The sequence below is a fragment of the Podarcis melisellensis genome (genome assembly GCF_964234715.1).
Source record: "Podarcis melisellensis genome assembly, chromosome: 17".
Lineage (NCBI taxonomy): Eukaryota > Metazoa > Chordata > Lepidosauria > Squamata > Lacertidae > Podarcis > Podarcis melisellensis.
Genome location: NC_138534.1, coordinates 7651888 through 7677742, shown reverse-complemented (window position 1 = coordinate 7677742; position 25855 = coordinate 7651888). Strand labels below are relative to the sequence as shown.

Genomic DNA, 25855 nt, shown 5'->3' with positions numbered 1-25855 from the left:
CAATTTCTTTCCACTTCTATTACTATCTTTCACACACCTTTAGCCTAATTTCATACTCCTTTTTCTATTACACATTGTTATCCATCTTATTTAGTATTTCAGTATTTGAAACGGAACTTGTTTATTCTAATAGGAGTTCTGATTTTTCGATATGGTTTTGCAAGTATCTTTTAAACACCTTCCAGTCCCTATCTATCTTCTCCTTTGAGATCCTTCCAATTTCTCCCATTGTTTTGGATATATTGTAGTACTCCAATAATTTTCATTCATCCCTTATGTATGTATAGTAAAAAGGAGACCAGCAAGGTTCACTTTACCTTCCACAGCAGGAAGCGACTTGGAACACCTTTCTCAGAAACACCAACTTTTTGCCACACGTCTACCTGACCCAGTGGAGCTAAAGGCAACAGAGAAGCAACAGGTGGTTAGTGAGAGCTAACAGAGCAGCTGGACAATCGCAGGTGCTTTCCTCAAAGAATAAGTCCAAGAAACAAATGAATAAGGCACAATGCACAACTGACTTTTCCCATGCAGATAGAAACAAAATGCACAATGGTGATTTAGTAATGATCAGGTTTATACTCCAATTTTGTTGCTTGGAACCAGTTCCCCCAAAGAAGAACAGAATCTTGAATCCCAGAAATACCTGCCTAAGGAGTTGGTGGGCTCTGCATATGTTTAAGCAAATGCTGGGCAGCCCCCTAGTCACAGGTTCTGCGGCTGCATCCTGCGCTGTGAAACTAGCATTGAAATTGGGGTCATCAGGGAGGGTGGATCAGGAGACCTCGAAAATGCCTTCCAACTTTGGAATTCTACGATTCAGTACCCCAACCCCAACCGTTCCACATAAGGTCTGAGAGTACAAGGTTAATTCCTTATACAATGGCCTCTCCCCACATTTACATATACCGTATTTTTCGCTCTATAACACGCACCCGACCATAACACGCATGTAGTTTTTAGAGGAGGAAAATCGGTAGGCATGCCACCCGTAGGCATTCCCTCCATAACACGCACAGACATTTCCCCTTACTTTTTAGGAGGAAAAAAGTGAGTGTTATGGTACAAAAAATACGGTATATTTTTCAGTTGTACACCTACATTTTTAAGTGTACGTCTCAAAAATGTGAGACATGCATGTGACTAGCAGTTGTTTGAAATAAGTTTATCAGCCAAGCTCCTGCTGTGATGTTAGCGCATCCGTCTCTAAAGACAGAATGTTTCCTCCAGGAAAAGACAAGGAGAAGAGAAGGGGACCATAATGAGAGCATATTGATATGAGACTGCTAGGAAGAAACTGAAGTCCAACATGACATGAAATTCGGGTACTGAACTGTTACTGAACTGAAGGTAAAAGGTAATGGTAAAGGACCCCTGGACGGCTGAGTCCAGTCAAAGGCAACTATAGGGTTGCGACATGCATCTCACTATCAAGGCAAGCTGGTGTTTGTCCATAGACAGCTTTCCGGGTCATGTTGCCAGCATGACTAAACCGCTTCTGGCACAACAGAACACCGTGGTGGAAACCAGAGCACACGGAAACACCATTTACCTTCCCACCACAGGGTACCTATTAATCTACTTGCACTGGGATGCTTTTGAAGTGCTAGGTTGGCAGGAGCTGGAACAGAGCAACGGGAGCTCACCCCATCGTGGGGATTCGAACCGCCAACCTTACAATCAGCAAGCCCAAAAGGCTCAGTGCCACCTGTGTCCCTTCCAGGGCTGTACGTACCTGCCTCCGGGGTTACGAAGGTCTGGGAAGAACTCCATTCACTCCAGAAACCTTTTTTCATTTCTGGAATGCATTGTACCTGCACCTCGTAGGAAGTGAATGGTTTCAGGTCCTCCAGGTCATACGCTTCCTGGTCTACATGCTCCTCACTCAGCTGGGAAAGAACATTATCGTCATCATTATTATTACTACTCTTATTATTCATTGTAGTCATAGAAGTAGCAGTTATATTCCTCTTTTAAAGTAAGAATCTATAGAAAACATCTCACAAATCAGGTAAAACCCCCAACCCCATTTTCTCCTGCTATTGTTGTTGTGCTGATATACTTACCTTCAAATAAAAATAATCAAAACAAAAAAAAAATCATCAACATAAACATTCATCAGAATAGCAGGAAGTTTAGCGGGGAGCAGATGCAGGAGAGCATGGGGAGTGAGGTGTTAGGAGACCATATTCCCTCCTATGAACCTGTCCTGGTTCTGAGATCTTCAGGGTACACCCTTGTCTCTGTCCCACCACCATCTCAGATACACTTGGTGGGGACACGGGACAGGGTCTTCTCGGCCCTGGCTGCTACAGACAATTGTGGAACTCCCTCCCTAGAGAAGCCAGACTGCCTCCTTCCTTGTTGTCTTTCTGCCGCCTAGTGAAGACTTAATTGTTCCAACAGGCTTTTGAAAACTAACTGTTTTTAATGAAAGGGCTGGGGCCATGCTATTTCTACAGCAATTAATTGTATGGTTCTAATAGATAGGTAGGGACGCGGGTGGCACTGTGGGTTAAACCACAGAGCCTAGGACTTGCCGATCAGAAGGTCGGCAGTTCGAATCCCTGCGATGGGGTGAGCTCCTGTTGCTCGGTCCCTGCTCCTGCCAACATAGCAGTTCAAAAGCACATCAAAGTGCAAGTAGATAAATCGGTACCGCTCTGGCGGGAAGGTAAACGGCATTTCCGTGTGCTGCTCTGGCTCGCCAGAAGCAGCTTAGTCATGCTGGCCACATGACCCAGAAGCTGGACACTGGCTCCCTCGGCCAATAACGTGAGATGAGCATTGCAACCCCAGAGTCAGTCACGACTGGACCTAATGGTCAGTGGTCCCTTTAGCTTTACCTTTAATAGATAGGTAAATCGATAAATTTAATGCTATCAATGTTTAATTGGTTTTTAATGTGTGTTTTTCTGTTCTTATCTGTTCTTATTTTTATTTGTAAGTCATCTTGAGTCCCTCTTAGGGAAAAAGGTGCGGTATAAATGAAAATAATAAAAAGGAGAAGAAGAAGAAGAAGAAGAAGAAGAAGAAGAAGAAGAAGAAGAAGAAGAAGAAGAAGAAGAAGTTATTTTTTATCACTGAGAGGGAAAGCAGCGCCAAACAATTGGAACTGAGACTCCTGGGTTCTGTTCCAGTTTGGGAAGCTGTTTAACTTCCACTGAGGTCGCTGTTTGTGCTTTCTTCTCAAATCATTTCAAGGTGCAACCACAGAGAGTATGCTTGGTCTCCCAGGTTTGTTGCTGTGATGCGCCAAACGGCCACAATTGTCTCAGACTCCTCAGGTTGCAGTTCTCCCGGAATACAAGCTGGATAACAGCTGATGGGATGGGGAAACAGACCCATGCATCCAAACAAAACAGACTCACGTAGGTCCAGCTATGGTCCTTGGACATCTTGTATCGAAGGGCACAGGTGAGCGGCTGGTGATGAAGGGATTCAGACCAGTGAGGATTCTTCCAACTGACCATAGCGACAGAGGACTCAAACACCACAGGCTCCAGATCAGGAGGAGGAGGCTTCACTGAAAGAAGCAACACAGAGAAAGGCCCTCAGGCACAAGAACCCTTCTTGCTTATCCTTCACTCCCACTCTCCACTCTAAGCATCAGGAATGGAGCCATAACTATGCTATACAGTCATACCTTGGGATAAATATGCTTCAGGATAAGTATTTTTGGGTTGCACTCCACGGCGACCCGGAAGTAATGGAGTGTGTTACTTTTGGGTTTCACCGCTCGCGCATGCGCAGATGGTCAAAATGACGTCACACTCATGCGCGGAAGTGGCAAAACGCGACTTGCGCACACGCAGACACACTGTCGCATCTTACTTTCTGTTCAGGATGCAAATGGGGCTCTGGAATGGATCCCGTTCGCATCCCGAGGTACCACTGTAACAACGAACTCTAAACAAAACCTAGGAAACAAATGCTGAGGAGTAAGATCAAGGGTCAGATGTCCACAGAGCAGGTGGCCTGCAATTCCACATCACAACTTCCACTGTTTTTATTACTAAAGTTACTGGTTTCTTACGAACAAGAGGAAGCCGTCTAGTGTTTTTCTCAGAAGTCACGGAGAGATTAGGTGGATTTCTGCAGTCAGCGCAGTGACTTTTCAAGGTGTTCTAAATTCTTTCAGGATCCAAATATTGGGAGGCCAAAACCAACCAAACAAAAATGCAACATGAGATAGCGCATTTGATTCACTTTCACAATTTAGTCTACTCACAGGATTTCTGCGCACATTTTTGAGAAAGCACACACAGGACTGAATGCAGCGAAGAGGTGAGTGTTACAGAACTAGAGATAACTTGGATGGGCTGGAAGCTGCTTTAAGTAAATTTAACAGGACCCACTGAAAGCCCCAGCCACATAATTTCAAGTGTCAAAGTCTTTAGGGATATAAGTTGCCATTTTTTCTTGAACAATAGAAAAGCTGAGGTCTCTGGAATTTCACAGCTTGTGACATCACTGTGGAATCTGCAGGCGTGATCCTCTATTGCAGCGTAACAACATTATTCAAGCTGTCCTGTACCACACAGATGCAAGATCAGCTCCAGATGTGAGATGGCCCTTGGCAGAGTGCCCTCTGGCAGCCCAGCCTCCCACATCACTGGTCCCCCATCCACAAGCTTTCATGGTGGTGGAAGTGGTGGCATCCTGAATTTCCCACAATACCCCACAGCGATGCTACATCAGGTTAGGTCTTAAGGCAAGGCCAGCACTGCCACTAGGTCCCCTGTTGGGGTCTCAGCAACTGCCAAGAGTTACTTGATGCTGACACTGAGCTTGCACTGATACACACAAGTGAGCAAGCACACTGGTACTATTTTTAGCACTGAGCCTCGTGGGCTTGCCGATCAGAAGGTTGGCGGTTCGAATCCCCGTGATGGGGTGAGCTCCCATTGCTTTGTCCCAGCTCCTGACAACCTAGCAGTTCGAAAGCACGCCAGTGCAAGTAGATAAATAGGTACCACTGCAGCGGGAAGGTAAATGGTGTTTCTGTGCACTCTGGTTTCCATCACAGTATTCCGTTGCACCAGAAGCAGTTTAGTCCTGCTGGCCACATGACCCGGAAAGCTGTCTGTGGACAAACGCAGGCTCCCTTGGCCTGAAAGCAAGATGTGCACCGCAACGCCATAGTCAAATTAAACTGGACTTAACCGTCCAGGGATCCTTTACCTTGTTTACCTTACTATTGTTAGTAATATTTTTTATCCTCATCTGCAAGTTTATCTAGACCCTTCCCCAAAGCACTCTGTGCCTATTTTCTCTCACCTATTTCATGCAGGCTGAAGTTTAACTTAGCGGAAGTTGCAATCCCAGCCATGCCGTGATTGGTTTCTACCCAAACACTGTAGCTGTCCCCCTGTGTCAGGTTGCGCCTTTCAATAAGCAACCAGTTCTGCTTGCCGGGAGCTCCACGCCTGGGGGGTTCGCCAGGATGACTAGAGAAAAAGGCAGAAAGAGGAAAGGCAATTGCGGCATGAATCAAAAGTGAGTATTTGCCACTCCTTACTTATACAAATTCCTGCCAACCTAGCAGTTCGAAAGCACGTCAAAGTGCAAGTAGATAAACAGGTACCGCTCCAGCGGGAAGGTAAACAGCGTTTTCGTTCACTGCTCTGGTTCGCCAGAAGCGGCTTAGTCATGCTGGCCACATGACCCGGAAGCTGTACTCCAGCTCCCTCAGCCAATAAAGCGAGATGAGCGCTGCAACCCCGGAGTCGGTCACGACTGGACCTAATGGTCAGGGGTCTCTTTCCCTTTCCCTTTGGTTATACAAATATATTGCCCAGGACTTACCATTCCTTGCAAAACCTTGCCACAAAAATCCTGCAAATCCCCCATTTCCAATTCAGAATAAAGAGTTATGTAAAGTGGGTAATTTGTTTTGTTCTGAGTGTGGAATTTGTAAATTTGGTCTCCCAAGACTATGCATTTTCATACACATGCCTCTGTGTTGGCTACAGTAATAATAATAATAATAATAATACATATGTGATATAGAAATAAATAAATATACAGTACTGCCACAAATTTTAGAGAACAATTGCTTTCTGGAATGACTAGGAATGCCTGCTAAAAACCCCCAATGCCAATTCATCTACAAACCAAGAGCAGTACATATTTGACTTATTTTTTAAAAAAGTAAGCGACAGGCAAATACTGTATGGAGGGTTTGTGAAAAATAATCAAGAATTTCGAGATGTAAGTAGGAAGTAGCGATTGCCCCATGCAAAGACACAGACAAAAGTCATAATGAATACTGGGCAACAGGAGCTTAATTCCTGACCGGCCTGGAAGTGGTCTATATGCAGAGATTGTTAAAGTCAACCTGAACACTTTCCCTCCGAGTAATAGGGTATCTGAGGAATTATGAGGTATAATTATGAGGTATTACTATTGTCTCCATACTGCATATGTGGGGCTCATTGCAGTGGCGTAGCGTGGGGGGTGCAGGGGGGGCCGGCCGCACCGGCCGCAACATCTGGGGGTTAGGGTTAGGGGGCGCAAATCCACGGGTTAGGGGGCGCAAATCCACGGGTTAGGGGGTGCAAATTACTTGCCTTGCCCCGGGTCTGACAACCCACGCTACGCCACTGGCTCATTGGATTCTGGATTGCCTAAGGGTACCTGGTAAGTTCAAGCAGACGTGAGATTTTCAGCAGGGGACTTTCCGACTCACAGTGACGCCAGCCAATAGAGTGATGTGTGAGGAGGCTGGTTAGTTTAAAAACAAGGTCTGTGGGCTCATAATGAGTCTGGACTTATTTGCAAAGCTGTCTGAAGCATAATGGCAGACAACTCCTGTCCAGGCAGGTAACTTCCAGAGTCAGAAACTCCCTGGAAGGCTCTGTCAATCAAATGCAGTGACTTCTTTTGCTGACAAGACCTTGGTAGAAGCCCTTTTGCCTCCCTGAAAAATGCTGAAATGGCATTTGAGACCAACGCGGCTAACAATAGAGTGAGGAAGTTGCAGCACATTGTGAGGACTGCCACCCAAGCGCACACATGCACCAATGCGCGCGCACGCACACACACACACACACACACACCGACAAAGCAAATTCTGCCTGACATTTTGGAAGTTTTGACTCTTTCATGCCAAAATCCACAGGCTCTCTGGGGCTGGACCAGCACAGGGAAACACACGTAATGTCTTGCTTACAATTTCAGGCTCTTATAGTAGAGGACATGGGTAGTATTAGCATCTGGAGGCTCCCTGGTAGACCAACTGCAGTTCACAATATTGCTGGGCACTGACTGGTAACATTTCAGGTCTGTGGGGGCATCAGGGTCACCTGCAGATAGAGACATATTCCAAAATCAGCACTCAAGCCACAGAAAACACAGCCATTATCTTGCACTATTAAAATTCAAGGGAAGTGATCCTAGTTGTCCAGACAGAATTAGCACCCTTCTCTCTCTATTTGTTTGTTTGTTACATTTCTATCCTGCACTTTCCCCCAAAGGAGCTGAGTGCAGCAAACAACAAGTGACAGAGCAATAAAAACATCAATAAAACATCTCCAATATACAGTGGAACCTCAGTTTTCGAGCCAAAGCCAAACATTTCGGAAGCTTAATGCCGAAAACCCGGAAGTAATTGCTTCCGTCTTCGAACGCACCTTGGAAGTCAAATGGCTTCCGCTGTGTGTTTTTCAATTTTCTCAATGTATTTTGCTAATCACCCATTGCTCCTTGGTTTTCTAAGGTTTCCGAAGTCGAAAACCGAGGTTACACTGAATAAGCTAATCACCAAATGGCACCTTAAACCTAGATGGCAGTCACCACAATGGAATTTCTAGGTGCCACCCCCCCCCCCGGTTGGTGGTATTATTATTGTTGTTGTTATTGTTGTTATACTGATTTATATTTTAGAAAACAAATCTCAAAGGGGTTTACAACATCCCCCCCAAAGAATCCAGAATAAAACAGGGGGGCTTTTCTGCAGTGGCTCCCCATTTGTGGGATGCGCTCCCCAGGGAGGTTTGCCTGGCACCTTCATTGCATATATTTAGGTGCCAGGCAAAAACATCCCTCTTCTCCCAGACATGTGGCTAATTAAGCAATCTATGGCATTTTGAACGGGGGGGGGGGGTATTGTTTTTGTATGTTACTATGTTATGAGAACCAGGCATAGGGCACCCTCCCTGTGGAACGCCCTCTCATCAGATGTTAAGGAAATGAACCACTACAGTGGATGCTCGGGTTGCAAATGTGATCTGTGCAGGAGGCACGTTCGCAACCCGCAGCGTTCGCATCTGCGCATGCGCGGGTTGCGATTTGGCACTTCTGTATATGTGCAAAGCGCAATTTAGCGCTTCTGCACATGCTCAACTGCCAAAACCCAGAAGTAACCCGTTCCGGTACTTCCAGGTTTCGGCGCATCCGTAACCCAAAAAACATAACCTGAAGCATCTGTAACCCGAGGTATAACTGTATATGACTTTTAGAAAACACCTGAAGGCAGCCCTGTATTGGGAGGTTTTTATACGTACTGTAAACTGTCTGGATGGGTGGGGGAATGAATTATGATGATGATGTTGTTTTTATATTGTAAACTACCTTGTGCTCCTTGGATGAAGGGCAGGATAAAAATTTATTAGATCACCCTCATCATTCCTCTACAGATGCAGCTTAAAAGGCTCAACAGTAATTGCATTTCTGACCCACAGCTCCCCACCACACACACCTTCTCAGCATCTTCACTTCCTTCCTGTCAATACCACACAGGCCCCTGCTGTCTCTAGGCCTTCGCCCTGCTTTCTCCTTAGCCTGCACCTTCATGCCTCCACCTTTTACTGTTTTCTCAAGTCTCTGCTTCTCAAACACTCCCTGCTCTGTCCGCCTTGCCTCCTGGCCTCTCTCCCCAAGAGCTCACAGCCTTTCCTGTCCTTGCTCCCCTGCCCTCTCACACCCCTCTCATTCTGAAACATTATCTCCATTGCCCTTATTCCCTCGCACATTTATCTGTCTCCTACACCACCCTTCAGATACATGTAACCCACTGCTTCACCTGTCTCCTGCTATTCCGAGAGAGCTTAGTTCCCGGGCAAGCTTGGTGTTGGTGATATCACATCAGCCTAGCTAATTAGCATCACAAACTCTGGTGCCCAGGCTGGTTTGCGTCCCCCAAATTTTAGACTTGCGGCATTAAAGACCTATGCCACCAGCCACTCGCACGTAATAATAATAATAATAATAATAATAATAATAATAATAAAAATTTTTATTTATACCCCACCCTCCCCAGCCAAGGCCGGGCTCAGGGCGGCTAACAAGCAATAATAAAAACAAGTTGAATGAATACAGCTTAAAAACAAGATTAAAATACAACATTAAAACATTAAAATGCAGCCTCATCACAGGAGCAGAAAGGAAAAACGAAAAAGCGGGAGGGAATCAAAATTGATTCCAAGCCAAAGGCCAGGCGGAACAACTCTGTCTTATAGGCCCTGAGGAAAGAAATCAGATCCTGCAGGGCCCTAGTCTCATGAGACAGAGCGTTCCACCAAGCCGGGGCCAGTGTTGAAAAGGCCCTGGCTCTGGTTGAGGCTAATCTGACTTCCTTAGGGTCCGGGACATCTAGGGTGTTGCTATTTATGGACCTTAAGGTCCTCCGTGGGGCATACCGGGAGCTGGGATAGTCGCACAAATGCTACAGCTAAGTGGCACAGTGCCACAAATAATCAGTTGCCACACAGCTGTGTGTGAGAGACAATAGCAGGAGTCGTAATCGGTTTTAGCTATGAAATTTTGGGGACAGTCCTGTATGAAGGAAATGATAAATGCTGATCCTTACCTTGTTTCAGCCCAAAGACTGTTAACGACAGAAGCAACAGCCATGCTGCATTCCCCCTGTTTCCCATAGTGCCAGCTGTGTCCTGTTTTGAGAGACAGCAATGGTGGTTCATGAGATAAGGACAAAGTCAAGCAGCACTGAATTAAATGCCTCCCCCCCCCCATTTGCTATATTTATTTATGTGGACTATATATGTGTGTCCATGTCAGAATGGCACATTGGAGCCTTTGAGGAACTAAAGCACAAAAACTTTTTTACGAACTCAAAGACTGGCAGGGGATTGATTCGGCAGAGACACCAGCGTGTGAGGAGATGCGGCGAACTTATAGAGGGGAATCATAGACATAAAATCCAGACAGAAAGACATCATTGCTTGTTTTAACTTGCTTGTGGGAACAACTCAGAGGCTGTGAAAGAAGGAAGGTTAACAACAGAAAGAATTAGAGGACCCATTGGAAGTGACTATGAAAAGCAAGAGAAGTATGAGATGATCAGAACCCTCCGAACTTGAAGCATGGGAAGTCCTACTAAAAATTTAAAATTTGGCAGAATATTCAGATTATTTGATATGTATATGTATAATTTGGAATATTTAATGTGATTTGATTAGATTGTTAAAGTGGACAATTTAATAAAAAAGAATTAAAAAAACAAAGACTGGCAGGGGAAGTAGCTGTGTGGGACTCACCACTGGCAATGCAACAGGTACCATCCAGTGGGAGCCATTGCTGACTGCATAACTCCATGTTCTGCCTCCAATGTCAGAGGCAATGTGTGCCCCTAAATGCCGGCTGCAGGTGAGCACAAGTTGTTGGAAGAGTGCTGCTGTGCTCAGGTCATTCTTTTGAGCTTCCCACAGGCATCTAGTTGGCCACAATGAGAACAGGACACTGGACTAGATGGGCCTTTGGTCTCAGCCAGCAGAGCTCTTCTTATGTCATGGGTAGGCAAACTAAGGCCTAGGGGCCGGATCCGGCCCAATCGCCTTCTCAATTCAGCCCACAGACGGTCCGGGAATCAGCATGTTTTTACATGAGTAGAATGTGTCCTTTTATTTAAAATGCATCTCTGGGTTATTTGTGGGGCACAGGAATTTGTTCATTTATTTTTTTCAAAATATAGTCCACCCCCCCCCCAAGGTCTGAGGGACAGTGGACCGGCCCCCTGCTGAAAAAGTTTGCTGACCCTTGCCTTATGTTCTTAACTACATTCCACATACAATTTGACACAGCAGTGGACAGGTGGAGAAATCTTGTTCTTGCAGTAAAGGTAAAAAGGTAAAGGACCCCTGGACAGTTAAGTCTAGTCAAAGGTGACTATGGGGTTGCAGCGCTCATCTCACTTTCAGGCCAAGGGAGATGGCATTTGTCCGCAGACAGCTTTCCAGGTCATGTGGCCAGCATGACTAAACCCCTTCTGGTGCAACGAAACACCATGACAGAAACCAGAGCACACAGAAACGCCGTTTACCTTCCCGCCACAGCAGTACCTATTTATCTACTTGCGCTGGCGTGCTTTCAAACTGCTAGATTGGCAGGAGCTGGGACAGAACAATGGGAGCTCAGCCCGCCGTGCGGATACAAACCACCAACCTTCTGATCGGCAAGCCCAAGAGGCTCAGTGGTTTAGACCACAGCGCCACCTCCATCCCTTTCTCGCAGTGGCAATGATTGAAACATTACACATAAGAATGGTAAGGGCTAACTATGTTTTGTTGCCTTAACCAGGAGTCCACAAATTTTGGCTGACCCTGGTAGTCACCCATCATATCTAGAAGCCACCAAGCCTCGCCTTTCTTATTTCTTGCTCCACAAAGGGGAGGTGGGTCCCTTATGTACCTCTGTCTGCTGCTGGACAAACTGATCATATAAGGCTTAACAAATGCACGGTCAGAGTTTTATTTTGTTTGCAGCTTCTACAGCCCATGCTGCTAATTGTGTGTCCCTAACAGAAGATGTGGGACGCGGGTGGCGCTGTGGTCTAAACCACAGAGCCTAGGACTTGCTGATCAGAAGGTCGGCGGTTCGAATCCCCGCGACGGGGTGAGCTCCTGTTGCTCGGGCCCTGCTCCTGCCAACCTAGCAGTTCGAAAGCACGTCAAAGTGCAAGTAGATAAATAGGTACCGTTCCGGCGGGAAGGTAAACGGCGTTTCCGTGCGCTGCTCTGGTTCGCCAGAAGTAGCTTAGTCATGCTGACCGCATGACCCAGAAGCTGTACGCCGGCTCCCTTGGCCAATAAAGTGAGATGAGCGCCGCAACCCCAGAGTCGGCCACGACTGGACCTAATGGTCAGGGATCCCTTTACCTTTAACAGAAGATGTAGCCATTTTGAAAGATGCACTCATTGGACATGTCTTCATGCAACAATAAGGTCTACCTTGATAAACCACTCTGCAATAAACCCCGGTGCGAGAAGGTGGGCAAACCAGCCTAGTGCAATGTCTGCACCTGGGATCTGGGTTTATTTCTTCCTAACAAGTCAGAATTCAAAAACAACATATAACCTTGGTTTTTAAAACCTGGCTAGCAATCCTTGCTTGTTAAGCAGAAACAAACTATGATTCCAGGTTTCCCCACCTGCGAAGCAGAAGCAATTGGGCTCCATGCACCTATGTGGGCACAGTATTTATTCTTGTTCCCTGACAACAGGGATCCTAACTAAGGCAACCCCCACCCCTAAAACACAACTAGTTGGCTCACCCAGGAACCACTGCAGAAGTACATTCCTGGGGGAAGTGAAGGCGATTGGGGGAAGTGAAGGCAATGGGAACTTATTGCCAGTCCAGTTTAGGACATAGAGATCAACCTAACCCACTCAGTGCAGTCCCCTCCAGTTTCTTTAAGGGACAGACCCATAAAACTGGTTGCCAGCCCACAGTGTACAGTAGTTCTGCATTCTTGAAAAGAAGCAGGAACAGGTCTCTTTCCTTACTGTCACTTTTCCCAGCTGAGCTGGATCCCATGGTTTGAAAGCAGGCTTCTAGGGCTGTCTGAGTGCTATACCGAGACTTTTAAAAAGACCACTCAAAGCGCATCCTTGCCCTCAAATAAGTTTGGGCACCGTAGTTTGCTCCTCGCAGGGTTGCGATTCCCAGCAACCCTTAAACTATAGTGCCCAGAATTCTTCAGGAGGGCCGTGACCAAAAGGAGGAGGAATACCAGGAGGAATGAAAGAAATTTAAAGACTATTTAGCTAAATATGTTAAGATAACTTAAATAGAATTACTTGCAAGTATCAGATTGGCCTAGGATTTAAATATGCGATGTTATAGAACAATTTGTTTAAAGTTAAAATGAAAAGAAAGAAAGAGGTTAATTGACTAAGTAATTTTTAGTTTTGGAAAACTGCTACAATGATATATATATATGGAAATTCAGCCAGGCGGATTCGAGGAAGTCACCCAACAATGTTAACAAAAATGGAATTATTACACTTAGGATTTATGTTTGCGTGCTTGTTTGTGTTTCTTTTTGATGCTTTCTTTTATATGTTTGTCATAAATTTGGAAAATCAATAAAAAAATTGGGGGGTTGAATTCTTCGGGAGGGGACGAGATGCGCTTTAAAGGCATAGCGCGTACACAACGTCAATCTGGAGAAAGGATCAGAAGCGGATGAAAGGAGAACCGGGGACCACGTCGTGGTGGAGCCCTTCCCAGACAACGAGCGAGCAGCCTGCCCAGCTCAAGCCTCGTCGATGATGCAGCGGCTCTCTTGCCCGGCTCCCGCGCGCATCTCCGGATCCTCTTTCCCCTCCGCCCAGGCCGCGAGCCAAAGTCCCACCTGCCAAGACCGAGGAGGACCCATTTTTCATTTCCAGTGGAAGAGTGGAGAATGAAACTTATGGACTTTGCAGAACTAGATAAAATGACTGGGAAAATTAGATACCAGAAAGATCACAAGTTCACTGAGGACTGGAGAAAGTTTATGACTTATCTGGAAAAGATCTGTGATGAACAGACAACGCTAGTCGGTTTTAAAGAGGCTTTGTGATGAGAAAGGGTATTGTAAAAGAAAACGAGATGAAAGGATATTAGTAACTGGCAATATATTATAAAGGAAATGCGTAATAAATATAAAACATGAGGATTGTGGGAGGAGCTGGTAGAAGTCAAAAATTTGTAATTTGGCAAATATGGTAATGTTTGAATAATTTGTAAAAGAGAAATTTCTTTTAAAATCTAATAAATAAATAAATAAGACCGAGGAGGACCCACCGTGCCAGCAGGATCCCCCCAGAGATCCCAGAGGGGAGAAAGTCATCGGCTCGCTCGCCTCGTTACTTACACGGCATCCTTTGCACGCCCGGAGGAAACTCCAGCGCCCGCTCGGCCAGACGGCGGCTCCCCAAGGCGCCCTTTGGGGACCCCGGCGGGACCCAGGACCGACGACCCCCCGAGCCGGGTTCTTCTCTTCGCGGAGGAAGGAAATGAGCTCGGGGCTTTTTTTTTCTTTTCGAGGGCACTAAGCTGTCGGGGCGCTCGCTCCTCCCGCTGCCCGATCACGCTCCGCCCCGCGACGCACCAAGCCTGTTCCGCGACGGGCTGCTCCTTCTTGGAGCGCAGTCGGGGGGCGATGGGGGCTCGTCTTCCCTGGGTGGAAGGGGCGACAAGCCTCCCTTCCTTGGCCTTCCTGGCTTTTTGAGAGCGGAGGGGGAAGCGGGTGGAAGAAAAGCAAGAGCCGCGCCGGGATTCCGTAAAAAGGAAATCGTGTCTCATCCAAATCGTGACTCACACGACAAACTCACTCGTTTCCCCTGCTTGGGGAGTGGGTGGGGTGGGTGGGCAGGGCGCCCATTCCTCCCAGCACGTGTACGGGGCTATGGGGGGGGATCACTGAATTGTAGAGTTGGAAGGGACACCGAGGGTCATCTAGTCCAACCCCCTGCAATGTGGGAAAACGTTAGGGAGCCTTAAAGGTAAAGGTAAAGGTACCCCTGCCCGTACGGGCCAGTCTTGCCAGACTCTGGGGTTGTGCGCCCATCTCACTTAAGAGGCCAGGGGCCAGCGCTGTCCGGAGACACTTCCGGGTCACGTGGCCAGCGTGACATGGCTGCTCTGGCGAGCCAGAGCCGCACACGGAAACGCCGTTTACCTTCCCGCTGGTAAGCGGTCCCTATTTATCTACTTGCACCCGGAGGTGCTTTCGAACTGCTAGGTTGGCAGGCGCTGGGACCGAAAGGCGGGAGCGCACCCCGCCGCAGGGATTCGAACCGCCGACCTTTGACCTTTCGATCGGCAAGTCCTAGGCGCTGAGGCTTTAACCCACAGCGCCACCTGCGTCCCCTAGGGAGCCTTAGCCAAGCGCAAAGGCGCAGAGGCGCAGCGTGGGCGGAGGGCGGCGACCGTCGCTCCCGGCGCAGCCCGACTGAGAAGGACGCAGCAGCTCAAGCGCCCTGCGAGCTCAGCGCTATTTCTGCGAGTCTTGCAAAGTGTCGCAGTTCACTATGAGTGCGCCCCTCAAAGCCTGGCGGCCAGTGGGTGGGGGCAGTGGCGTAGCGTGGGTTGTCAGCACCCGGGGCAAGGCAAGTAATTTGCGCCCCCTAACCCGTGGATTTGAGCCCCCTAACCCTACCCCCCAGATGTTGCGCCCGGTGCGGCCAGCCCCCCTTCACCCCCCACGCTACACCACTGGGTGGGGGTTGCTCTGGCGGCGCCCCACACCGCCACACTCTTCTCATTGGAGAATGATCTGGGTCTCCGGATGGAGTGACAAAGTATGGGAAGCAATGGGGTCTAAACCCCCACTAAATACAATTTCTGTAAGAATACAGGAAGCCACACTGAAAGCAGTGTGAAAATGACATTGGACTCCAATCCGCCCAGGGGTGATACTTGATACTAGGCTTTGCAGTGGTACCTCGGGTTAAGAACTGAATTCGTTCTAGAGGTCCGTTCTTAACCTCAAACTGTTCTTAACCTGAAGCACCACTTTAGCTAATGGGGCCTCCCACTGCCACTGCGTGATTTCTGTTCTCATCCTGAAGCAAAGTTCTTAACCCGAGGTACTATTTCTGGGTTAGCAGAGTCTGTAACCTGAAGCGTCTGTAACCCGAGGTAGTTTGGCACACACCCCATGCACATTTTGGTACACACAGAGAGAGGCTGGGAGCCTCTGTGATGCCCCTCTGGAGGCTTCACCTGGGGCAAAACCCTCAGCCAGCCCCCACCCCAGGGCCAGATTTAGGTTTGATGAGGCCCTAAGCTACTCGAGGTAATGGGGCCCTTGATATGTCCAGCGGTCCTTTGTCAACAACAAATTGTCACTGTTTTTGTGTGTTGAATATATGCTATTTTTTGTGTGTGCTGAATATATTTTGTGTGTTGAATATATGCTATTAGATACCTAATAGGTATCTAAAGCCATTTACACATAACATAATATGTATTTTTTTCAAAGTACGGTAATTGTTGAACTGAAATACAATTAAGAAGAAGTATATTATTTTAGGACAAGACTTGCCAAGGAAAACTAAGAATTTATTCATGTCTGCTACAACAGCGGCAAGAGTCTTGTTAGCACAAGGATGGAAGGATGAGGAAGTCCCAAGGAAAGAACAATGGCAAGAAAGATTGATGAGTTATGCGGAATTGGCAAAGTTAACATATAAACCACAAGAGAAGATCAACCATGACTTTAAGGAAGAATGGGAACTTTTTACAAACTATTTAAAAAGACAACAAAAGGACTTGGATTCCTTGGCAGGTTTTGAATAAACATCCACAAATTTATTAGTACAGTGTTTCCCAACCTTTTTTGGGCAAAGGCACACTTGTTTCATGAAAAAAATCTCGAGGCACACCACCATTAGAAAATGTTTAAAAAATTAACTCTGTGCCTATATTGACTATATATAAAGTAACTCTCTTTAATAGGAATCAAATAAACACAAAGAAAGTATTTTATAATTACTTTATTATGAAATAGTAAGTAAACAGAAATATGAAAAATTATAAAATACTTTATTCATTTACCTTTGAGGTTTGTCTCATGAAAGTTGCCTGTTTCTCCGTGTTTTCACGCAGGCGAACAAAATAGTCTGCATTCTTGTTTTGAAGCGAAGGGTGTTTCGTTTGGAGATGGCGTTTAAGTTTGCTTGGGACCATAGCACTGTTAGCTAGCTTTTCACCACGCACAGTGGAGTTGGTTGGTTTGCATCTCCGGTGAAAGTAAATCCAAATGAAATATAGCTTTCGCTATATTGCCTTGTGCCGGAGAATTTGCTTGAGCTAACCATCTTTGCTTTCTTTTCATGCCCACTCATACTTGGGCTCTCATCTGGCTCCAAATTTTGTTCAGAGTCCAGTTCTTTTCTTTTCAAAAACTTTTCCATCACTGCAGTATCCGGCCATCCAATTGCCACTGACAAACGGATACAGACCCCTTTTTTTTACAGCACACCTCGCACAAATGTACACGGAACACCCTTTTCGAATTAAAACACACAGTCTCATGCATAGGCGCCGACTCCATGGGGCTTGAGGGGGCCCGAGCCCCCTCAAAAATTCGTTTGGGGGGGCTCTGCCCCCCCAATAATCTCCGGCGCCCCTCCAGCAGAGCGCCATCGCCGCCCCTCCCCCAGCCCAAAATGCACAGGGAGGGGCGGGCTGCATGCCTCCTGCCCTCCCTCCCGAGCAAAAGCTCCACCCAATTTCCTTTGGAGCTGATTAATAGGCGCAGCACGCTCTCCCCTATTCGCTCACGAGGAGGCGGCGCCACTTTATTTGCATATTCATGAGCTTATTTATTATTCATGAGCTTTCCCGGGCCCCCCCAATATTTTTTATAAGTCCGCGTCCCTGGTCTCATGAGAGCAAGGAGCAGCGATTTTATATTTTACAAAAAGAAGTCGCTAGTCCTCATGGTGACAGGGTGGAAAATATTTAAAAGCAGAACCACCTTGAGGAAGGTGGAGCCATATCACATCCGGGCAGGAGGCCTAAATTGGTGGAATGCTCAGGCCCCGCTTATTCAAAGAGGACACCAGGCAACGTCTCAGGGTATTAAGAACCCTGAGCTAGATTAATGTCCCCAAACGTCATGGTTTGTGCCAACCTACTGACACTCCACAAAGCTTCTTAACCATGTTTGTATGAAAAAAAAATGGGGTGCTGCGGCTCTCCCAACCCACTAACTACCAGCACGCTTCAACACAATGCCGCGCGCGGCAAGAGCCCAGGCTTTCTGATCCAAGCCGCTTTCCTTAGCGCTTCCGGGCAAAGCCGAGCACATGCTACGAAGCGCCCACACGTGTACGAAAAGTCCTGGCTCAGCCGCGAGTTGGCGCAGGCAGATGCCGTCCTGGAGGCAAAAGCCGTCACATGGGGATTTTCTTCCTCCCTCCTTTAAATTTGGAACGTACGGCGCGCGCTCCCTTCACGCCTAGGGGGATTCCCCCCTCCCCTTCCCGCTCTCTCTCTCTCCCTCCCTCCTTTGGCGCGCGCTCCCTTCACGCCTAGGGGGATTCCCCCCTCCCCTTCCCGCTCTCTCTCTCTCTCCCTCCCTCCTTTTCTCCACCCACACACCTCCCTTTACGGCTGCTCTGCGCGTGCGCGTTGCTGCGACGCTCTTCCAGTCTTTCCCTGCACCGTGGGAGGTAAGTGCTGGCTCCTGACGCGGGTGCGTGTGGCGCCCCCTCCCCCCGACCGCCTTCCTCCCACGGCACACCAGGCAACGTCTCGCGGCACACTAGTGTGCCGCGGAACACTGGTTGGGAAACACTGTATTAGTAGAACATAGGATAGATAAGGTAATGATATGTATAACTTTTTAACGTGCAGAGAATAATATGTGCAAACAAATCAGAGAAGGGAGCTGAGGAAAGTGTCTGGAGGACTTAAAACTTAAAATGATTTTTTTATTCATAACAAACTTAATAATGCAAACACCTTGGCATTTGGCAACAAAAACCCACTAGCTACAGCTTTGACTCCGCCTATCCAGAATTGGCAAAGATTACTCTAATTCATGAGTAGGCAAACTAAGGCCTGAGGGCCGAATCCGGCCCAATCGCCTTCTAAATCCAGCCCGCGGACAGTCTGGGAATCAGCATGTTTTTACATGAGTAGAATGTGTCCTTTTATTTAAAATGCATCTCTGGGTTATTTGTGAGGCATAGGAATTCGTTCATTCCCCCTCCAAAAAAAAATATAGTCCGGCCCCCCCACAAAGTCTGAGGAACAATGGACAGGCCCCCTGCTGAAAATGTTTGCTGACCGCTGCTCTAATTTATGCTGGCATGGTTGTGGTCACATTGGAACATTGCTCCATGTGTGGTGGGATTGCTGCATGGTGCAGAGATTCTGGAGCCAAATTTTGGAAACTATCTCCACCATCGCCTCTTGGATACTGCCGTGGGCAACCCTGACCTCTGTCCCTCTTTCTTTCCTTCCCTCCCTCCTCTGATGCCCTCTCGCATCTCTGCCTCCCAAAGGCTTGCACAGCTGTTTGTTGTAGCAGCCCTGGCTGCAAGCTCCACAGGTGAATGGTGCTTGTGGGGCTGGCCAGGAGGTGCTGGGTGCTAGGAACTGAGGTGGCCTTGGAGTAAGCAAGAAGTGGGCAAGGGAGCCCAGCCAGTCAGTCTATCAGCCTTTGCTGCCTGTCCAACAAAATGGACAGACAAGTGAGAGGCTGGGCAGGCAAGCTTGCTGTGTGCAAGGCCTGCCAGGGAGGTGAGTGCTTGGATACCTTTGGCCATTCTCCGTTTGGCCACTAAGGCTGGGTGCCTCCTCTGCCCAGGCTCCTGTAGGGTGATGTGAGAAGGCATCTCTCTTTGGGATGTGGGGGGCAGCTCCCAAGGAGAGAGGAGAGGAGAGGAGGCTGAGGGAACCCTCCACAAGGGAGGGTGTTCGAAAAAGGACGAGAGATTGCCAGTTCTGCAGGCAAGGGGTGACAGAACTGGGCTCCTGAGCCCCTCAGGGGTGCTGCAGAAAGAAGGTAGTTGGTCAAGGGAGCCATGGACTCAAAAAGGTTGAAAACCTCCGGCATACAGCATTCAGTTGGTTAGACCCCCAAGAGTCATTCCTCTTTACCTAGCCCAGTTGAACGAGGAATGCCAATTTAAATACCCAGGGCTTTAATGAAACTTTGGACAGACTGGACGTATGTGCAGATGCAAGAACCACCTTGAGAGATTTCATTGGTCTTATCGAAACTCTTCAGAATCTGCTCAGAATTCTCCAGGCACTTCTCGTAGGGTGGACAGTGGAGCAGCTTGGTCATTTTAGATTCTGGATTTAATCGCGGGGGGGGGGGACTCTTTGGGTTGTGATATATGTCACAATGGTGGTGTGTGTTTGAAGGCCCTCTTGCCCATTCTGCTTAGTGGAGGCCATTGGCTTCTCTGAAATTTCGCTTTGATGGCACCATCATGGAGTAACCCCCACCAATTGGTTTAAAACATACTTTAAGCAAACTTGCTGCGGCATTTCTAATTTTAGGCCTGCTTATGTCATCAACATTGATATTATGATTATGATTATGAAATCCACCTTGAAGGGCCTTCTTGTTACCCTCCATGTCAACAAAGTTCATCTCTCTGTTTTGTTTCATTTCAGCTTTTTATTTCAGCTTTCACGTAATGTGCAATCTTAAAAGAGAACAAACACTGTCTTTCTCCAGGAAGAAGGAACTGATGAACAGAGAAGCAGCAGCAGGGCAAAGACTGTTGCCTGCAATGCCATCCTACTCAAAGCAAAACTCAGCTGCACATTCGTAAGATCAAACGTGCGACGGACACAGACACACACACACACACACACACACACACACACACACCCCCGTCAAGAGACCAGGGCATGACACATTCCTTGTGAGCATTTCTCTGCACCACTTGGGAGGGTTCCTTGTTCTACTGTGACTACAGGTACATTTGGTTTCCTATTGCAGTAATGGCTGTAGGAACACAAACTTCAGGTTTATCAACAGCAACTGTAGGAGAGGAGCAGCGTAAGGAAAGTAATGGTAGAGTGGGAATTTGTCAATTAATTGGGACTTGCCAGAATCATTAAATCCCACTCAAATTGTGTAGGCAGCCACTTAGGAGAGCTGTCTGGCAGTATGCCAGTGTGGGGTAGGTAAAGGTAAAGGACCCCTGGACAGTTAAGTCCAGTCGTAGGCAACTATGGGGTTGCGGTGCTCATCTCGCTTTCAGGCCAAGGGAGCTGGTGTTAGTCCACAGACAGCTTTCCGGGTCCTGTGGCCAGGATGACTAAACAGCTTCTGGTGCAATGGAACATGGTGATGGAAACCAGAGTGCACAGAAACGCCATTTACCTTCCCACCACAGCGCTACCTATTTATCTACTTGCACTGGTGTGCTTTCGAACTGCTTGGTTGGCAGAAGCTGGGACAGGAATGGGTGCTCACCCTGTCATGGGGATTTGAACCGCCGACCTTGTGATCGGCAAGCCCAAGAGGCTCAGTGATTTAGACCTTGTCTCATAGGATGCTGGGAATTATAATTCTTGGGCACATTTTCCTTGCTTGGTGAAAGGGGTGGAGCTTTAATAGAGATATTTATGGTCAGCTGTGTGCACATTTTTGTGTCTGATGGCCTGAGCTTCAAGTTTACAAATATTTGAATATTTGAATTCCCTTTTTGTCAAACACCCACACAAACACTCAACCTCGCACACCGCCCTTTAGCACAGGGAGCTGATTTCACTCTTGCTACAGCCCCACTTGCAACAAGCGTTGCTCAGTCCTGCCAAAACATCTCGGGCTCCACGGTCAAAGCCCCAGGTTTCTTCCGAGGGACTGTGGCTCTGCTGGCCATGCCAGCTCCCATAATAGTCAGACGGATCTTTCGGCGGGGCGTGGATCGGGACCCATTCATTGGATGAGGAAGTTGCAGCAAAGGCTTCTGCAGAATCTCCCCCAGGGAGGGCACCAACATTTCCTGCAACGAGAAGCCAATATGGAAAATTGGGGGGAGCAGGCACAATGCATGTAGCTCAGCAAACAGAAAGAGAGATCAGGGTTCAAAATCATGCCATCCCTACCAGGGGTATTGCATCTGTAAGCAAATATTATGCAAATTTGTGCCATGGCATGGATCTGCACCTTGAGTCATAAGAACATAAGAGGTAAAAAAAGGTCAAGGACCCCTGGACGGTTAACTCCAGTCAAATTTGACTATGGGGTACAGCACTCATCCCACTTCAGGCTGAGGGAGCCGGCGTTTGTCCACAGACAGCTTTCTGGGTCATGTGGCCAGCATGACTAAACTGCTTCTGGTGCAACGGGACACAGTGACAGAAGCCAGAGTGCACAGAAACGCCGTTTATCTTCCCGCCACAGCAGTACCCAGTGCTTTTTTTTCTGGGGGTACGCATACCCCTAAACATTTTGTGAATCTTTGTACTTTTGTCCATTTACTGTATTTATTTCCCCCGATTTGAACTAGAAAAATGGTGATTTTCTTGAGTCAAAATGAGAGTATCCCAAACATTTTTTTAGGGAAACAAAGCACTGGCAGTACCTATTTATCTACTTGCACTGGCGTGCTTTCGAACTGCTAGGCTGGCAGGAGCTGGGACAGAGCAACAGGAGCTCACCCCATTGCGGGGATTCAAACCATCAACCTTCCAAACAGCAAGTCCAAGAGGCTCAATGGTTTAGACCACAGCGCCACCCATGTCCCACCAACCTCCAGAATTTGTCTAAGCTTCTTTTAAAGTCATCCCGGTTGGGAGACATCCCTGCCTCCTGTGGTACAAATTCCACAGTCATTTAAGGCCCCAACAATGCCCCTGATAAGAATCCAATATATTATATGAAAGAAAGGGATGGATGGGGGACAGCAGAGCTGAAGCAAAACATTCAGCGAATTCCAATTCTAGCAAATTTTCAAACTTTGCAATGTAACTGACAATTTTCAGCTAGAGTTCAAATTTCAGAATAAGAAACCAGCAACAAAGGAGCCTGGGGGACAGTCATCTAATCAAAGATGCCTATAAATATGGTAGCAAATAAATGATTTGGCAGTAATGATTTAAATTGGACTGTCCTTTTTTTTCACCTGTTCAAGAGGATGCTTTCTGAGTGGCTGAATGAATGAATGACGTTAGTAAAAACTTTATGCTAATACAAGTCAGCCATCATATAAAACAGAATCAGAATCAGAAGAATATTTATTCGCATCAGCCACTAGCCATAGCCATAGCAATAAAATAAAATAAAATGTACTGAAGATAGAGGTAAAAACTTAACTATAGAAAATACATTTGGGGGTTTACATCAATCAAATAATAGATCTTATTCTAAGTGCCCCCACTAAACACCTTTCAATTTTTGCTATCACCTGATTATCTTGATCTGCTAAAAGAAAGGACATGGAGAGCAACCCGGCATGGACAATAATAGAGGGGTAATAACCTCACTCCTCAAATCTTCATAAAGAGTGCAAGCCAGAGGCACATGAGCCACTGACTCAATACTGCCATCTCCACAGGGACATGCTGTATTTTTCCATGTATAAGACGCCCCTGTGTATAAGATGTCCCCTATATTGGGGGACTAAAAATTAAGAAAATGGGGGAAGATTTCCCGTGTATAAGACGACCCCCCATTTTTAAACATTATTTCTTAGTAAAAAAAAAACCTAGTCTTATACACAGAAAAGTATGGTTACCGTTTTTCCAGTGGAATTTTTGAAATCGACCCTCAAATACAGCTGAAGGCAGTATATTCAATCTTGTGAAAATGAAAGCGCATCTGCACTTTGAAATTGTTAAATTTTGCAAATAGGGTGCCGAAGTGTCAAAATGACTAGGTGGAAAATAATCATGCCATGGACAAAATTTCCTTATTGTGGCCAAATTATTCTGTCGCTCGATATCTTATAGGGCATATAAAACACGTACTACTGCTACTGAAAAACTGTTGTATATCAAATACTGGTGCCAAATGTCAAATACATACTGGATATTCATGCACGCACGTATTCAATGCCATAATTCACAGAAGATCATTTCTGAGCATAATTAGGAGGGCAAATTCCATGCAAAGCTTCTGTTTATCAGAATCTCATCAGTAGCATCTGTGCTGGGGCTGTGCACAGCTCACCACCACCCACAGCCTTGAGCCAGGGGTCCCCAACCAGGACCTGCCTTTAGCTAGTGTGGTTTAGTGGTTAGAGCATTGGACTAGGACCTGGGAGACGAGGGATCTGCACTTGGCCATGATGCTAATTGAGGTTACTTTGGGCCAGTCATTGCCTCTCAGCCTAACCTACCTTACAGTGTTGTGGGGATTAAATGAGGAGAACTGTGTATGCCACACTGAGCTCCTTGGAGGAAAAAGCAGGATATAAATGCAATAAAATAAACAATTTGTGCATCCAGGCAAACCGCATAGTAGCCAAGTTATTTTGTCACCTGAGTCCCTTTCCTCACTCTCTGGCAGTAAAAGCCAAAAAAGGTAAAGGCCCCTGGACGGTTAAGTCCAGTCAAAGGTGACTATGGGGTTGCGGCGCTCATCTCGCTTTCAGGCCGAGGGAGCCAGTGTTTGTCCACAGCTTTCCGGATCATGTGGCAGCATGACTAAACTGCTTCTGGCGCAACGGGACACCGTGATGGAAACCAGAGCGCACAGGAACGCCATTTACCTTCCCATCGCAGCGGTACCTATTTATCTACTTGCACTTTGACATGCTTTCGAACTGCTAGTTTGGCCAGAGCTTGGATAGAGCAACAGGAGCTCACCCCATCCCAGGGATTCGAACCACCAACCTTCTGATCGGCAAGCCCAAGAGGCTCAGTGGTTTAGACCACAGTGCAACTATAACAATACAGTGGTACCTCGGGTTAAGAACTTAATTCGTTCTGGAGGTCCGTTCTTAACCTGAAACTGTTCTTAACCTGAGGTACCACTTTAGCTAATGGGGCCTCCTGCTGCTGCCACAAGATTTCTGTTCTCATCCTGAAGCAAAGTTCTTAACCCGAGGTACTATTTCTGGGTTAACGGAGTCTGTAACCTGAAGCGTCTGTAACCTGAGGTACCACTGTAATAAAATCAAATGACTAACAATTTGCTGGACCTCTGAAAACCAGCTGTGTCACTCTTGCCCAATGTTAGGACTGGTCCTGGCTAGACGAAGCCTCGTCCCTCCTCTCTCCCACCCACCCCTTCGGTCAACAGTCCCCAGCTCTCCAAGCACCCACCTGCCCGTCTCCAGCGAGATCCTCCACAAGTGAAGATGACTGCGCGGATGAACTCCCTGCCACACAGTTTGACACCATAGGGTGGTGTCCTGGCCTCACTTGGCAGCTTCAACTCAGACAGCAGCACCCCGAGTACCAGAGCCAGGAGGATCTTGGGCATGGCTGGACTCGGGCAGGATGGTCGAGAGATGCTGGGCGCTGCGCAATTCCTATCTGCCTTCTTGCCTGCTCTCAATGTGCTTTGCTCCTCTTTATACCATCATGAGTGATTGAGGATGTCCTTCAAGGTTATCTACTCAATTATCATCAGGGAGGGATGTAGACCTTTCTTGGACACTGGGCAGGGGGGCGGGATGACTGCTATTGATAACGCTAGCTAGTCAGAGATAACCTTTTCTTTGTTATCAGCATGGCAAGTGCGGAATTGTGTTCAGTGTTTACCTGGCCTTTTGGAGCTGCACATTGACGGAGGTACCTCTTGGTGCGGAGGAAGTGGAGAAGGTGTCCCACCCCCCCTTTCATAACGCTTGAACTCAGGGCCATCCTGTTGAAATTGAAGGTTAAAAGATTCAGGACAGAGAGTAGTTATTCACACTGCATGGGTCTTTCACCCCCATTTACAGTATTAACGTTTGTTGATTTTTAAATATGGATACAGATAAAATGGGATGCGGGCGGCGCTGTGGGTTAAACCACAAAGCGTAGGACTTGCCTATCAGAAGGTCGGCGGGTCGAATGAGCTCCTATTGCTCAGTCCCTGCTCCTGCCAACCCAGCAGTTCGAAAGCACATCAAAGTGCAAGTAGATAAATAGGTACCGCTCTGGCAGGAAGGTAAACGGTGTTTCCGTGTGCTGCTCTGGTTTCTCCAGAAGTGGTTTA

The 25855-nt window shown here is 47.2% G+C and overlaps 2 protein-coding genes across 5 annotated transcripts in view; both read right to left on the bottom strand.

Moving 5' to 3' along the window:
- Positions 1 to 14270, bottom strand: part of IL27RA (interleukin 27 receptor subunit alpha) — a 28998-nt gene extending 14728 nt beyond the window's left edge. Inside the window, exons 1-7 of one of the 3 annotated variants that reach the window (XM_081894184.1) lie at positions 14099 to 14270; positions 9812 to 9893; positions 7175 to 7307; positions 5281 to 5450; positions 3372 to 3526; positions 1736 to 1889; positions 318 to 397 (exon numbers count right to left, since the gene is read on the bottom strand). In XM_081894184.1, coding sequence (XP_081750310.1) covers positions 318 to 397; positions 1736 to 1889; positions 3372 to 3526; positions 5281 to 5450; positions 7175 to 7307; positions 9812 to 9878 — 759 coding nt within the window. In that variant the 5' untranslated portion in view covers positions 9879 to 9893; positions 14099 to 14270. Of the gene's footprint in view, positions 1 to 317; positions 398 to 1735; positions 1890 to 3371; positions 3527 to 5280; positions 5451 to 7174; positions 7308 to 8701; positions 9204 to 9811; positions 10450 to 14098 lie in introns of those variants that run through there. The other 2 variants (XM_081894182.1, XM_081894183.1) reach the window with 2 other exon arrangements.
- A 739-nt stretch (positions 14271 to 15009) lies between these two features.
- RLN3 (relaxin 3) lies at positions 15010 to 25204 on the bottom strand. Of its 2 annotated transcripts, XR_014163977.1 has the most exons (3): positions 24976 to 25204; positions 21206 to 21710; positions 15010 to 15031 (listed from the first exon to the last, which is right to left on the bottom strand). XR_014163977.1 is itself a non-coding variant. In XM_081894956.1 (2 exons), exons 1-2 carry the CDS (start codon positions 25133 to 25135, stop codon positions 21454 to 21456), a joined length of 417 nt encoding a protein of 138 aa, XP_081751082.1. In that variant the 5' UTR covers positions 25136 to 25204; the 3' UTR covers positions 20358 to 21453. The 2 variants fall into 2 exon arrangements, 1 of the variants encoding a protein (XP_081751082.1); XM_081894956.1 differs by lacking the exon at positions 15010 to 15031 and having other exon boundaries at positions 20358 to 21710.
- Between the last annotated feature and the right edge of the window lie 651 nt (positions 25205 to 25855).

Coding starts and splice junctions, on each gene's coding strand:
- RLN3 (XM_081894956.1), bottom strand. CDS start 25,135: ATGCCCAAGATCCTCCTGGCTCTGGTACTCGGGGTGCTGCTGTCTGAG. Junction 21,711..24,975: donor ATCTCGCTGGAGACGGGCAG/GTGGGTGCTTGG, acceptor TTCTCGTTGCAG/GAAATGTTGGTGCCCTCCCT.